The 14494-nt window shown below is 41.9% G+C and overlaps 1 protein-coding gene across 1 annotated transcript in view; it reads left to right on the top strand.

Moving 5' to 3' along the window:
- The window catches only part of SNCA (synuclein alpha), a 99117-nt gene extending 87834 nt beyond the window's left edge, over window positions 1-11283 (top strand). Inside the window, exons 5-6 of the mRNA XM_007052739.4 lie at window positions 4969-5058; window positions 9534-11283. Coding sequence (XP_007052801.2) covers window positions 4969-5058; window positions 9534-9566 — 123 coding nt within the window. The 3' untranslated portion in view covers window positions 9567-11283. The remainder of the gene's footprint in view (window positions 1-4968; window positions 5059-9533) is intronic.
- Window positions 11284-14494: the final 3211 nt, after the last annotated feature.

Raw genomic sequence — 14494 nt, 5'->3', positions numbered from 1 at the left:
GGCTAAATAAAGATACCAATAATACGGTTCGTAAATGTCCAGTAACAGTTTCTAGGATTGTGGTGCAGTGGCTTTAATACACCAGGTTGTACACATCAGTTGGAGTCCCTATACAGTGCTGTTGTGGAGAGCAACACAGACGAAGCACTAGAAACTCTCTCTTCAGTTTAGGCAGGCACAGCTAGAGACCTGCGTGGAACATTGAGAAGTGCCCAGGATTGTCCTATATCTGTTGTGCTGCAAACAGCTGGTAGGAGCAGGGGGGCTGATCACAAAAGTCTTGAAGGGGGCATACACCTTCAGACCGAATATTTTATATCTGGGATGGGCAATTTGTCCCTGGCACAATTTTTCTAACTGGTGTATTTGATGGAGATGGCTGCTTAGTAACTGGAAGGAGAGGACAGCGAACTGTGCAGGGAGACCCTGCCCCGCCACACTCACGGTCTGGGGAAGCTGGGATGAGGGTGGTGCCTTCTGTCAGCTGTGCCATTTGGCCTTGGGGGAGAAACTAGACAGAAACTCCAGCTGGTAGGATCAGAAGCAACCAACGCAGGGAACTTCGGACGTTCAGAGAACTGTCTACAGTTTTGACTGGTCTTTTTCTGTCCTGTGCTGCCTTCATAGTCTCTTCACCTCAGCTTCCCATAATATCTGCTCCTCTTACCTTCTTCTCCCCTGTCCTGCCCACCCCCTTCCCCTTCAGTGTTCTTTCTCCCTTCACTTTTATTTCCGTATAGCTTATCCCCTCTTAGCTAAACCCCTTATCAAATATATATATCATGGAACTGATGTGCATTTGCTGCCATGACAGAGTTCACTCTCTGTTTTTTCTCTCTTTCTCCATCCTGTGTCTGTCTTGTCTATTTAGGCTTTGTCTACACAGGAACTTCATCAGCAAAACCTTTGTCATTCAGGGCTATGAACCCCCCCCCCCCCCACACACACACACACCCCGAATGACAAAAGTTTTACCAACGAAAAGTGCTCTCCTACCAACAAAGCTGCTGCTGCTCGTGATGGGGTGGAAGATTTTTGTCGGCAGGAGAGCTTAGACAAAGCCTTCGAGCGTAAGGCCTTTGAAACAGGGACTGTCTGCTAATCTGTTTGCACATTGCCCCATTCTTGGTTGGTCCTTAGGCACTAGGGTAGTAAACAGGATTAATAATAATGAAAATAACAACTTACACACAGAGGGTATGAAAGTGGGGGCCTTGGTCATGCTGTTCTTGCAACACAGGGCTCCATGCTGAGCACAGGAGATCTGTTCCCTTGAGCTTGTAGCCAGTGATGTGAGAATATGGTGCAAAGAGGAAGAGAAATTAAAGTTGAGAGAACAAAGAAGACCCACAGAGTTTCATTTTAAGGATACATGCTGCTAAAGTTTGTATGACAATGAAATGCGTTAAGAATTCTATTGTAAAATGTGTGTCATTTGGAAGTGTTGTGTAGAGTTTTAGATACGTGACTCCCTTAAATCACAAAAGCGTGTGCTGCTAAACCCCATGCAGCACCGCAGCACTTTGATACTGTGTTCCTTTATTTCAAATAATTATAGGAAGAAAATTAATTATGAATTGAATAATAGATTATTTGAAATTAGTGTGTTGGATTCTTAAGTGCACCAGAATGTTGCATTTTTCATGTTACACTTTAAAGAATTCCCAGGTAACATGCCCCCATTGGGTTCACTCCTGATGTTTGGGTTACTGTGCCCCAGTTAGACTCATCTTTGCTGACAATGAAGTTTAAAGTCCTATGCCTAGTTTCAGTTCCCTTTATGCATCTGTTCCAAGCAGCTGTGACAAACACGGGTATGGGGAGAAGGGGAAATCTCAGAATCCAGAGTATTCGTGCCACCCTCCTGGTACCCAATGCTAATTTAGAGTTAAGATCTCTATCAAAAGACATTGAGAGAGAGAGATGAATCATGACGATAGGATACCGGGATATAGTGCCACCCATTTAATACATTAGTTCCAGAGGCAGCATTTCAGGGTCCGTTAGTCTCTAATCTGTATGAGCCTGGGAAGATGTGTGTTTTGGTTTTAAATATAATTGGTTTTCCACATTTTATCTGCAGCATGTATTGGCTTTAGCATGGCTGTCATATAAATCCTAGGCTATTAGTAATTGTCCCTTTAGATTGGTCCATGGGGTTTTATTTTTACATTTAACTCCATGCTGCAAGTCTAGAAATTATTGACTGAAAATACTTTTAAGTCAATTTCCTCTAAAGTCTATGTGAACTGATTTGATATCTATTTCAGGTTTATCAACAAGTGTAAATCAGCATAGCTGCATTGATTTAACAAGAACTATGTCATTTTTACACCAGCTAAGATCTGGCTCTTCATATCAACCTCATTGTTATGTATCTTTCAAATTAGGACCAATTTCTACAGTCCTTGCTCAGGCAAAGCTCTTATCGGTCTTCATTTGGAGTTTTGCCTGAACAAGAACTATGGGATTTGGCCCATATGGAATATGCATTCCTGAGAATATTCACTCTCTTTTAATTTGTTGTAGATACTAAATAATAATATTTTCAATTATAGGGTTAAAATCCAACGCCTTTGAGATTGAGTTGCATCCATAAGAGGAGAGATTAATAAGACTGGGACTTTTCAGCTTGGAGAAGAGATGATTAAAGGGGGATGTGACAGAGGTCTAGAAAATCATGACTGGTGTGGAGAAAATAAATAAGGAAATGTTATTTACCCCTTCTCATAATTCAAGAACTAGGGGTCACTAAATGAAATTAATAGGCAGTAGATTTAAAACGAGCAAAAGGAAGTATTTCTTCAGACAACACAAAGTCAACCTGTGGAACTCTCTGCCAGAGGATGTTGTGAAGGCCAAGACTAACAGGGTTCAAAAATGAACTAGATACATTCATGGAGGATAGGTCCATCAATGGGTATTAGCCAGGATGGGCACGGATGGTGTCCCTAACCTCTGTTTGCCAGAAGTTGGGAATGGACCATAGGGGATGGATCACTTGATGATTACCTGTTCTGTTCATTCCCTCTGAAGCACCTGGCATTGGTCGCTGTCAAAAGACAGGATACTGGGCTAGATAGACCTTTGGTCTGACCCAGTATGGCCATTCTTATGTTCTACTAATTCTAATGGAACTACTCATGGAGTAAGATTCTATTTAATATGCGTAAGAGTATTAGAATCTGGTCCATAGTATCCTTCATTTTGTTCCATGTTCTAAAATTGAAAAAAACCCACAATGCTGTGTATTTTGATATATGTCTTCCTTCTGACCAGATTGTTTCTATGTTTGCACGTACTGTGAACATGTTAGAACTGTTGTTAAGTGATGCTCATGTAAATAGGACTGGTTCATCAGTCTATACTATAACAGACTCATAGACATTAAGGTCAGAAGGGACCATTATGATCATCTAGTCTGACCTCCTGCACAATGCAGACCACAGAATCTAACCCACCCACTCCTGCAATAAACCTCTCACCTATGTCTGAGCTATTGATGTCCTCAAATCATGGTTTAAAGACTTCAAGGTGCAGAGAATCCTCCAGCAAGTGACCCATGCCCCACACTGCAGAGGAAGGCGAAAAACCCCCAGGGCCTCTTCCAATCTGCCCTGGAGGAAAATTCCTTCCTGACCCCAAATATGGCGATAATCTTATTGGAATAGCCATTTGCCTTATTTTTATCCTAAAGCCTCCCCTACTTTCGTGGCCCAATCCTGCAAATGTTGAAGCACATGAATAGTTTTACTCCCACAAATAGTTACACGGAAGTCAATGGGACTACTCGATTGACTAAAGTTATTCATAGGCAAAAGTGTTTCCAGGATTGGGCCCTTACAGTGTAATCCTCAAAACAGCCTAATTTACTTGCTAATTTTGAGCTAAGTAAGTCCCCATGGTACTGGAAAGTTTCTCAGGGTAACTCCAGAAGCTGACACTGATGTCATTCCCATGAGGTGAGGGGTTTCTGGACACATTCCTGCGGGTGGAGGAATATTGGGGAAGGCAGGGGTGAAGTTGCAGCCCTCCAGCAATACAGGGGAATTCAGAAGTTCTTGTGGTATCTGCCATCACAGGTGCTGACTTTTGTCTTTGCTGATGGGTGCTTCTCTCCACCCGCTCCCACTGATGCTAGTGGGAGGCGGGGCTTTGGGGGGAAGATGCCAAGTGGGGCTAGGGCATGGGCGGGGCCTCAGGGAAGAAGCAGAGCGTGGGCAGAGCCTCGTGGAGAAGAGGTTGAGCGGGGTTGGGGCCTTGGGGCAGAGTGCAGGTGGACTGGGGGCACGGCCCGGGCTCCAGGGCCCACAAACAAGTAATCCAGAGCTGCAGGTGCTGAGTACCCCCTATATTTTTTTCGATGGGTGCTTGAGCCCCGAAGCACCCACAGAGTCAGTGCCTATGCGTCCGTGGTCATATGTTTGGAGAGTCAATGCTGCCTTTAACTTGGCATCATGACTCTTTAATAAGATGTGCTGCCATTGGGTCCTGGACTGCTCTGTACTTAACGACCAAGCCTGGATAGAGGGCACAGAATTTGTAGACATGAATTACAAGGACAACATTAATTCCCATGGGGATTTTCTAAGGTCACTCCATGGGGCTGCCTGGAAATGATGCCACCTAGAGCTCCACCAGCAACTGTCCAGGTCCCCTAGCCAAAATATCCCCACAAGCTGAACAGTATTCATAAAGGGACAGCTGGATGCTAACATGGAAGGGTGATGCTGCACTGGCTCCTCTTCCCCAGTCTCTGACAGTCTGGGATCCACTGTTTTGGGATTTCCACAGTTTTCATTCTCCTGTTGTCAAGCAGCAGAGGGGATGATATGGCCCTTTGCCTTCACTAACCAACTACTCTCTCCTTAATGGAAAAAATAATACTGATATAGACATATTTTTCAAGGTGAATCGTAAAGAAACCCATGACCGCCTGTTGCTTTTCTCTCCTGTTTTAAACATTAGAATGAAGAAGGAATCTCGCAGGAAGGAATGATGGATAATACAGATATGCCAGTGGACCCAGATAATGAGGCTTATGAAATGCCTCCTGAGGTAACTCTTCCTTTGCTGGGCTCTCTGAATGTATGTGGCTAATGGACATCTGAGCATTTAGCACAGGGACTTTATGCCGAAGTGATCCAGGTGCAGAAATGTGATGATCATGATGATGATGACACTTACATGAATGCACAGAGGGTTGCTTCCCCTCTATGGGTGCCCAGTGGCTGAGAGGTTGCAAAGAGGAGGCAGATCCATGACTCTAACCCCCTTCACCCCAGGCTGTGGAGCTGGCCAGCCATGCAGGGGTATATGAAGCTGCAGTATAGTAGCAGACATGCAGCCTCTGTGACTAGGATCTCAAGGACTCTGAATGCATCCCTAAGGCAGCACACCCACCTGGGGCTCCACACCACCCATTGATTTGAGCCAAAATGGCACAATCAAGCCCCAGGAGAGGAGATTTGCATCAGATTCACACTTGGCTGTAGGTCTCTGTGCATAAGTGTTCTGTTATGTAATTAATAAGTAATAGTGAATCAGTACTCTTTCTCAAAAAGAAAAGGAGTACTTGTGGCACCTTAGAGACTAACCAATTTATTTGAGCATAAGCTTTCGTGAGCTACAGCTCACTTCATCACGAAAGCTTATGCTCAAATAAATTGGTTAGTCTCTAAGGTGCCACAAGTACTCCTTTTCTTTTTGAGAATACAGACTAACGCGACTGTTACTCTGAAACCTCTCAAAACACAGTGTTACATTATTAAATATTTTCCTTGCAGTAATGATATTTGAGAGAACAATTATACTTACACATGCATGTGCATGCACGTACACACACACACACACACACACACACACATTCTAGAATAATCCACAATAAATTCCCATTTTCTTGTATTTGATAAGAGATGGGAGGAAATTATACCTTTGTCAATGTATGAGTTCAAGAAAAAAAACCACATGTATGTTCAGTGTCTTCTTTCAACAGTTTCCTAGTTTTGTGAATAACATTTTATAATACGCAGCAAATCACTGTTGCTCACTTTTGCTCAAGAAAGTGCAATCCAGAAAGTAAAATCTTTGTTCTCATAGTTTCCTTCCACTAATGCTGAATTACTTTGGTCCTACTATATACAATATTACTGCCATGCATGGGGTACCACCATGAGTAATCAGACTGGTTGTTTCACAGAATTTCCATGCATGGGCTTGATCATGAAAGGCCTGGAGCATCTAGGGTCTGATCCAGCAAAGTACTTAGACATATAATTAACTTTAAGCACTTGAGTAATTGGAATCAATGGGGCTACTCGTATGCTTATAATTAAGCATATGCTTAAGTGATTTGTTGAGTCACTGTGAGTATCTGCAACTCTCACTGCATTGCAGAATGCAACAGGAATTTCAGGTACCCAGGACCTCAAAAGGTCATAGAATATCAGGGTTGGAAGGGACCTCAGGAAGTCATCTAGTCCAACCCCCTGCTCAAAGCAGGACCAATCCCCAACTAAATCATCCCAGCCAGGGCTTTGTCAAGCCTGACCTTAAAAACTTCTAAGGAAGGAGATTCCACCACCTCCCTAGGTAACGAATTCCAGTGTTTCACCACCCTCCTAGTGAAAAAGTTTTTCCTAATATCCAACCTAAACCTCCCCCACTGCAACTTGAGACCATTACTGCTCGTTCTGTCATCTGCTACCACTGAGAACAGTCTAGATCCATCCTCTTTGGAACCCCCTTTCAGGTAGTTGAAAGCAGCTATCAAATCCCCCCTCATTCTTCTCTTCCGCAGACTAAACAATCCCAGTTCCCTCAGCCTCTCCTCATAAGTCATGTGTTCCAGTCCCGTCATCATTTTTGTTGCCCTCCACTGGACTCTTTCCAATTTTTCCACGTCCTTCTTGTAGTGTCGGGCCCAAAACTGGACACAGTACTCCAGATGAGGACTCACCAATGTCGAATAGAGGGGAACGATCACGTCCCTCGATCTGCTGGCAATGCCCCTACTTATGCATCCCAAAATGCCATTGGCCTTCTTGGCAACAAGGGCACACTGTTGACTCATATCCAGCTTCTCGTCCACTGTAACCCCTAGGTCTTTTTCTGCAGAACTGCTGCCGAGCCATTCGGTCCCTAGTCTGTAGCGGTGCATGGGATTCTTCCGTCCTAAGTGCAGGACTCTGCACTTGTCCTTGTTGAACCTCATCAGATTTCTTTTGGCCCAATCCTCTAATTTGTCGAGGGCCCACTGTATCCTATCCCTACCCTCCAGCATATCTACCTCTCCTCCCAGTTTAGTGTCATCTGCAAACTTGCTGAGGGTGCAATCCACGCCATTCTCCAGATCATTTATGAAGATATTGAACAAAACCGGCCCGATGACTGACCCTTGGGGCACTCCACTTGATACCGGCTGCCAACTAGACATGGAGCCATTGATCACTACCCATTGAGCCTGACAATCTAGCCAACTTTCTATCCACCTTATAGTCCATTCATCCAGCCCATACTTCTTTAACTTGCTGGCAAGAATACTGTGGGAGACTGTGTCAAAAGCTTTGCTAAAGTCAAGGAACAACACGTCCACTGCTTTCCCCTCATCCACAGAGCCAGTTATCTCATCATAGAAGACAATTAGATTAGTCAGGCATGACTTGCCCTTGGTGAATCCATGCTGACTGTTCCTGATCACTTTCCTCTCCTATAAGTGCTTCAGAATTGATTCTGACAGGCCTGTAGTTCCCAGGATCCTCCTCCTTCCTTTTTTTAAAGATGGGCACTACATTAGCCTTTTTCCAGTCGTCCGGAACTTCCCCCGATCGCCATGAGTTTTCAAAGATAATGGCCAATGGCTCTGCAATCACATCCTCCAACTCCTTTAGCACTCTCGGATGCAGCGCATCCGGCCCCATAGACTTGTGCTCGTCCAGCTTTTCTAAATAGTCCCGAACCACTTCTTTCTCCACAGAGGGCTGGTCACCTCCTCCCCATGCTGTGCTGCCCAGTGCAGTAGTCTGGGAGTTGACCTTGTTCGTGAAGCCAGAGGCAAAAAAAGCATTGAGTACATTAGCTTTTTCCACACCCTCTGTCACTAGGTTGCCTCCCTCATTCAGTAAGAGGCTCACACTTTCCTTGACTTTCTTCTTGTTGCTAACACTTCTTGTTACTCTTACATCTCTTGCTAGCTGCCACTCCAGATGTGATTTGGCCTTCCTGATTTCACTCCTGCATGCCCGAGCAATATTTTTATACTCATCCCTGGTCATTTCTCCAATCTTCCACTTCTTGTAAGCTTCTTTTTTGTGTTTAAGATCAGCAAGGATTTCACTGTTAAGCCAAGCTGGTCGCCTGCCATATTTACTATTCTTTCTACACATCGGGATGGTTTGTCCCTGTAACCTCAATAAGGATTCTTTAAAATACAGCCAACTCTCTTGGACTCCTTTTTTCCTCATAGTAACAGCCGTGTTAGTCTGTATTCGCAAAAAGAAAAGGAGTACTTCTGTGCCACAAGTACTCCTTTTCTTTTCCCCCCTCATGTTATTCTCCCAGGGGATCCTGCCCATCAGTTCCCTGAGGGAGTCAAAGTCTGATTTTCTGAAGTCCAGGGTCTGTATTCTGCTGCTCTCCTTTCTTCCCTGTGTCAGGATCCTGAACATCATGTGTCATGCCCAATTACTGTAACTGGATATATCATGGTAAAGGAATAATAATTTTAAGTCCACAAATGTAGTAATTGCCACTAAGAGCCTGATCCAATTCCCACTGAAGTCAGTGGAAAGTCTCCCATTTAGCTCAGTACAAATTGGATCAGGTCCCAAATGAATACGAAAGATATGGCTGAAAATAGTTAATTCACTATTGATTGTGAAAATATTTTAAGCGTACAGTCTGTTTAGCTGCCATGACATTTCAGGCTTATAGATTTTCACAGTAAACTTTTTTAAAGCAGTTTTCTGTCCTAGGTACTGATCCTTCCAATACAAACTCATGTACGTAGTTTTTAAGCATATGAATTATCCCATTGATTTCAGTGAGACTACTCCATTAATTTAAAGTAAAGTGCATGCCTAAATGCTTTCCTAGATCAAGGATTAAGATTGATGATATGTTGCCACTGAAATGAGCGTCAGTGAAGCTTTTCCTTCAATAAATTACAAGAATACATAAGGATGGCTTATGCGCATGTTATATACAGAAATGTGATTTTTCTCTTTGCCCATTAGTTCTCTTGGGAATTCTCTAGATATCAAAAGCTGTAAGGAATCTTAGCCATTGATATGGAAGGTGAATGGCAAATTAATCTCACGGGAAGTCTAATTAATCTGTAAATACCTTTCTCTTGTAAATTAAGTATTTGGAAAACAAGTTAAAGTAATGCCAGCCAAATAAAGATAAATAGCCAGATTGCGTTCTAAATAAAATCAGTGACCTTTTTTCCATAGACTCCAATGGGAATAGAATTGGGCCTAAAATGAGACTTTTCCCTAAATGTTTCCAATTTTGATTTTTGCTCTCCTCAATAGGAAGAGTATCAAGATTATGAACCTGAAGCATGAAAATCTCTTCCCTCTTTCTATCTTCTGAAATCTACTAACAAAGACGTCCTGTCCTGTACAAGTGCTGAGTTCCAATGTGCCCAGTTGTACATTTTTTTTTTATTATTTGTATTACAGTTTTTAACAGTGTATTTTGAAGTCTTCTATCAGCAATGATTCAAGTGTCTGGGTCTGCACCCAGCTTTCATTTCAGTGATTCCCTCCCACTGAAATGAAACAACGGGGTGGCAGGGCCATTGTCGTGCTGTGGATATTGTGGCTTCAAGTTTTAAAAGTATAAAAAAAACATTAAAAAACCACCTAAGTGTCTATTACTTATTTCTAAAGCTATACATGTTTTCTTGCTAGGTTGTCAGTAACTTGGTATTGTTTCTGATACAAGGATTTTTTTTGTTTCATATTATTGCTCTGTCTCGGGGTTAACTTATTGTGAGAATTGTTTATACATATTATATATATATAAAGTAATTGAGCATGAACTATGCACCTATAAATATTAACAACATTTTTATTGTTTTGTGATGTGTTTTATTAATGTATGTCTGTAAATAACGGTGTTCAACTGCAGCAAATAAAATGTAATTCACTAAAAAATGAACTTTCATATTGGTGGTGATTTACAGCACACTCTTTCCTTTCTAAGAGTATATGTTAAATAATTCAGGATAAGTATCTCATTGTGAAGGAGTTGCAGCGAAAAAAAAATTACACTCGGAGCAGTATAAAAGATGGGAGGATGAATTATACACCAGCTGAAGATATGGCCCTCTATGTTTGTGGGTGTGGTTTATTCAATAAAAGTTTACAAAATAGATGTTTTGACAGTGACAATAAATTTTCAGTCATAAAGAATCAAGAAACAAAAGAGGTCGTCAACAATGAAATGCAGCAGTTTATCAGGAAATTGTAAGAACCTATGAAGAATCATCATCTCGAGGTAGTTAAAATACCAAGATATGGAGAAACCAGCTGAGTGATGGATTGGTTGCACTGTATTTGTGTCAGGTAAAATTTGACTATAATTTGTTTTCCCAAAAATAGACCCATTGTGTGGTTACTGTTTTACAGCACTGAATTTTAGTTCTTTATTAAAGCTGAGTATCTCTCTATTCACTGTGCTGACTGGATACACTTCTCTGGAGTGGGATATGTAGATATAAAGAGACAATTCAATTCTTTCCCTTGTTATTCAGGCTACTCTTTTATCCTTGGATTCAAGTTTTACCTCTAACCTGCATGACAGTACATTTTAATCTAAATTTTTATGATGCATATTGTCACAAGTAGGATTTGTACCTTTCCTCAGACCCTCTCTTTTCAATAAAACCTTGCTCGTATATAATGCTTTTCATGTGTAGATCTTAATGCAGGTAAATATCATTATCCCCATTTTGCAGATGAGGAGACAGGCATAGAGAGGTGATGTGACTTGACCAAGGTCACAGAGTAGGTCAGTAGCAGAGTTAAAAATAGAACCCAAGTCTCCTGAGTCCTGATCCAGTGTCCTATCTGCCAGGCAACACTGATCATTTCTCTGGCATTGGCATGCCCAGAATTGAACGTAAAATTCCTGGCATGGTCTCACTAGAATTGTGTGCAGGGAGACTTGATGTGAGGTCTCTGCAGTCAAAAAAAAAAAAAAAAAACCCCAACAAAAAAAAAAACAACACGGGCATTTTGGTTTCATTTTGCATTGCAACCTCACATTTAATTTCCTCTCTGCTATCAATCCTAGATCTCTTTTACCAGTGCTGCATTGCTAAATAAATGTTTGAAATGAGAGAGAGCTGGAATAGAGGACTTTTTTTAAAGTGGCATTAAAAATTTTTCTCAATCATTTTTCATCTACAGTAATATTCTTTACTGAAACCTCAGAATTTAAAAGTCAGAAAAAGTAATAATTTAGCTCCTGGTCTGCAGCTCACGAATGTCAATTTGTGGGATGGGGTTTACTCAACTGTCTTCACTGGGCTTTGGCTCAGGACCTAAATCATACTCAAAATGTTTAATAAAATCTCTTATTTATCCACTGGATCAGGGATTCCCAGACATATTCATAGTATGAACTGCAACACAATAGAGTATCTTAGACTAGACATCTACATTCCCATTGAAAGAAAAGGAGTACTTGTGGCACCTTAGAGACTAACCAATTTATTTGAGCATAAGCTTTCGTGAGCTACAGCTCACTTCATCGGATGCATACTGTGGAAACTGCAGAAGACATTATATGCACAGAGACCATGAAACAATACCTCCTCCCACCCCACTCTCCTGCTGGTAATAGCTTATCTAAAGTGATCACTCTCCTTACAGTGACAGGTTTCAGAGTAACAGCCGTGTTAGTCTGTATTCGCAAAAAGAAAAGGAGTACTTGTGGCACCCCAGAGACCAACCAATCCATCTGAGCACAAGCTTTCGTGAGCTACACGAAAGCCCACGCTCAAACAAATTGGCTAGTCTCTAAGGTGCCACAAGTACTCCTTTTCTTTCTCCTTACAATGTGTATGTGTGCTGGAAATGGCCCAACTTGATTATCATACACATTGTAAGGAGAAAGAAAAGGAGTACTTGTGGCACCTTAGAGACTAGCCAATTTTTTTGAGCGTGGGCTTTCGTGAGCTACAGCTCACTTCATCGTGAGCTGTAGCTCATGAAAGCTTGTGCTCGGATGGATTGGTTGGTCTCTGGGGTGCCACAAGTCCTCCTTTTCTTTTTGCGAATACAGACTAACACGGCTGTTACTCTGAAACCTACATTCCCATTGAAAGTCCTCTTTCCTTTCCATTAGCCATTGCATAACATCGGTAGGGCAACTACAGCAATTGCGTCAATGGAAAATGGATATCAGAAGAATGTTTAATGTAAATTTTATAATTATGAATGTCGATTTAAGCTCCTTTAATTGTGGTTTAGCAGATGGAAGCGAATGAGAAGATCCAGCACCGTGGAGCCATGCCGACAAGCACACACTCCATGGCCCACCAATGGGCAACAGTTTGAGAATGGTTGCACTTGGGCTGAGATTGACAAAGCTACCTTGGGGAACCAGATGCCTAATTCCATAGAAAGCTTTGAAAATGTCATACATTTCTGAGTGTCTTCTCTTCCCTGCACCTCAGATATGGGGTAGTCTTAGTTTTTCTGAGTCAGGAAATCAAAGTGAATTATTGAGGGAAGATATGCCCAGCTGTTGGGAGCCACGGGACAGGATCGTGAAAAATACGAACTATATAAATTCATCCCTGAGATGGGCCAGACCTCGGTGCCTCTAAGAGTTAATTCTTTTCTTTCTAGGGTAACGTCAGCAAATCATTCATGGTATAACAACATTTTTAATGTACTACAGGGGATATCTTTGGTTCATGTACCTCTTGAAAACATGCTCTCAGATGGCCTGAAAGGCCCATAAGTTCTCACTGTTGCGATGGCAACACAGTGTGATCCAGTCATATAGCACTGTGCTGCATTTTAATTAGCTTCCTCTCGGGCTGCCTTACCGTCTTTTTCAGGTACGCTAAATGCCAATTTGTCTTATTTCCTGCAGTGCAATGAAAACAAATGTGTGGGCTGCAAATGTCAGAACTGAGTTAGACCCTGGTAAAGTGAGATCTAAACAAATATTACTGTAACATCATCTTAAAAACAGTCTGCCCCGTATATTTTAAAAAAAGGCAGTACAATTGTGATACTGTTTGCTTAAGCGATGTCTGCTGGCGAACAGTGTACAGTTTAAAGTGAGTAGAAAGTAAAAGCTCTCTTTTCCTTGACTTAGGAGTCTGGTTTCCAGGTTATCAAGGGAACTGAAAGCAATACTCTATCCTCCGACTAAATAATCAATAACTAATCTCTCCATATTCCATTTTTCCAGGGAAAACAGTGTGATGTTTTTTCCCTATTTTGACCGCCTTAATTGCTGTTTTAATGACTCCAAAATAGACTCATTAATTGCTTTTATATCTGTAAATCATGGCGTCATTAAGATTTGCTCTACATGCTTTTGATGCAATGGTTTTGAGAAAACTGTATTTGCCAAAGGGAAAAATGCAAGAAATGACCACCGCAAAATAACCAACTGAGACTTCAGCCAGAACATTCCCTCTAGACATTAATATGAGGTTAGAGTAAATTGTACTCTATCTGGAAAAATAACTAGCATAGGATTAACACTCCTCAGGATGTACTTGTTTTACTCACTGGGACATGCATGTGCTTTCCTGGGGTTCTTTGCTCCTTGACTCACCTCCACATTGCATTTTCCTATCTTTCACTCTTTCGCTCTGGCAAACCTGATAGCAAACCCAGAAGTTTCCTGACAAGCAGGGAAACACTTTGGGTTATGTTCATCCCTGGCTTAACCACAGCGATGAATGGAGCCCAATGACTTGGATATCAAAGTGTAATTCTCAAATACAGAGCATCAATAATGGAGGCTACTGCCGCCAAAGGCTTTGCTAAGTGCTACTTGCTGAGTTGCTGGAGCCCATCTTGAAGTGCAGTTGTGGACAGTATCTTGGTCTTGCCGACAGGTATCCATAAAATATTTATGCATCACACAATGTTATTTGGGTACTCTGGGACCTGATCCAAAGCCCAGTTACAGTCAAAACTCCCGTGGACTTCAACGGCCTTTGAAATGGGCCTCATCTGAGTGACTTCTATAGCACCCATAACATGATACCTAAGCTCTTCTCAGGCAAAGCAAATCAACATGGTGAGGTCCCAGTGGATTTCAAAGAGTTTTCCTGGTCTTCTCTCCATTCTGGTAAGGCAGGAACTGCTGCGGGGGATTTTTTTGTTTTGTTTTTTAGATACCATTTGTCTAGGTCGTATCTTCATCAATCGTGGAATGTTTTGGCAGGGCTGAGACTGAAGCCTATGACTTTAGGGAATTTTAAGTCAAAATGTGTGGGATGAGTCATCGTTCC

The sequence above is a fragment of the Chelonia mydas genome, chromosome 4, assembly GCF_015237465.2.
Source record: "Chelonia mydas isolate rCheMyd1 chromosome 4, rCheMyd1.pri.v2, whole genome shotgun sequence".
NCBI classification, from domain to species: domain Eukaryota; kingdom Metazoa; phylum Chordata; order Testudines; family Cheloniidae; genus Chelonia; species Chelonia mydas.
Note: the sequence above shows the minus strand (reverse complement) of the source record. Positions and strands in the feature narration are given on the sequence as shown.